Source organism: Bison bison, unplaced genomic scaffold, assembly GCF_000754665.1.
Source record: "Bison bison bison isolate TAMUID 2011002044 unplaced genomic scaffold, Bison_UMD1.0 scf7180017856674, whole genome shotgun sequence".
NCBI lineage: Eukaryota > Metazoa > Chordata > Mammalia > Artiodactyla > Bovidae > Bison > Bison bison.
The window spans coordinates 10,096-10,991 of record NW_011487247.1 but is presented as its reverse complement, the minus strand read 5'-3'; the positions used below and the strand labels follow the sequence as shown (position 1 = coordinate 10,991).

The window sequence follows — 896 nt, the reverse complement described above, 5'->3', positions numbered from 1 at the left end:
ATCACATTGTATATCTACATAATCTTCTGTAGTTTTTGAAACATTGACCCATTCACTCTCACCTCTTTCATAAAAGAGGAGACTATGAATCTGAAAAGATCTAGTTAATTTTCAAGTCACATAAACAGAGCATAGGTTGGCCAGGACTTCTGACACCTTCTCTAGTGCACATTTGATCAAACCCAGCAGAACCATATTCTAGGAACTCAAAATTCTAAGTACATTTGCTTTGAACACTGAATCAGAGCCTCCTACTGGTAGATATGTATATGGGTGTATGTTAATAAATATAAGATACTTCTTTAAAATATCCAAGCTATTGTCATTGTCCAAATTGGAGGACTGAGCAGAACTTCTCTTCTCCTGACAATCATACACTGCTTCAGTCTGAAATGAAAAGAAAAGTGAAATTAGCATGTATGTAGGTATAGTTCTTCTTCATGGAAATGTAGCCCAAATTAAGTTTTCTTCTTTCTACATTCTAACTATATAAACTAAAAAGTAACACTATGATTATGATTTTTCTCAGAAATAACTTTGATATATACTAGTTAAAATTATTTTAGTTGCCTAAGAGGACAGATTTAAGATATTCATTACAATTTACTTTATACATTAAGTAATGTTTCATCTCTGTAGCACTTCAGGGAAATGAGGTTAATTCCTAAAAAGTTGATTGTCCTGGGACTTCCCTGATGGGTCAGCAGTAAAGACTCTGCACTTCCATTGCAGGGGGCATGGGTTCCATTCCTGGTTGGGGAACTAAGATCTGGACCCAAAGGGAAAAAAAAAGTTGACTGTCCAGGAAAGGGAAAACCGAGTTTCAGAGAGCTTTCACAAAGGGCCAAGGTCACCTAGTAAGTGATAAAACTGCCAAACCCATGGTCAGCCACCAT

At 36.2% G+C, this 896-nt stretch overlaps 1 protein-coding gene across 1 annotated transcript in view; it reads right to left on the bottom strand.

Annotated features, from left to right (window-relative positions):
* LOC105002814 (proto-oncogene DBL-like) overlaps positions 1 to 896 on the bottom strand; it is a gene marked incomplete at its 5' end in the record, with an annotated part of 9,523 nt that overhangs the window by 2,237 nt on the left and 6,390 nt on the right. The window contains one exon of the mRNA XM_010859641.1: positions 299 to 387. Coding sequence (XP_010857943.1) covers positions 299 to 387 — 89 coding nt within the window. The remainder of the gene's footprint in view (positions 1 to 298; positions 388 to 896) is intronic.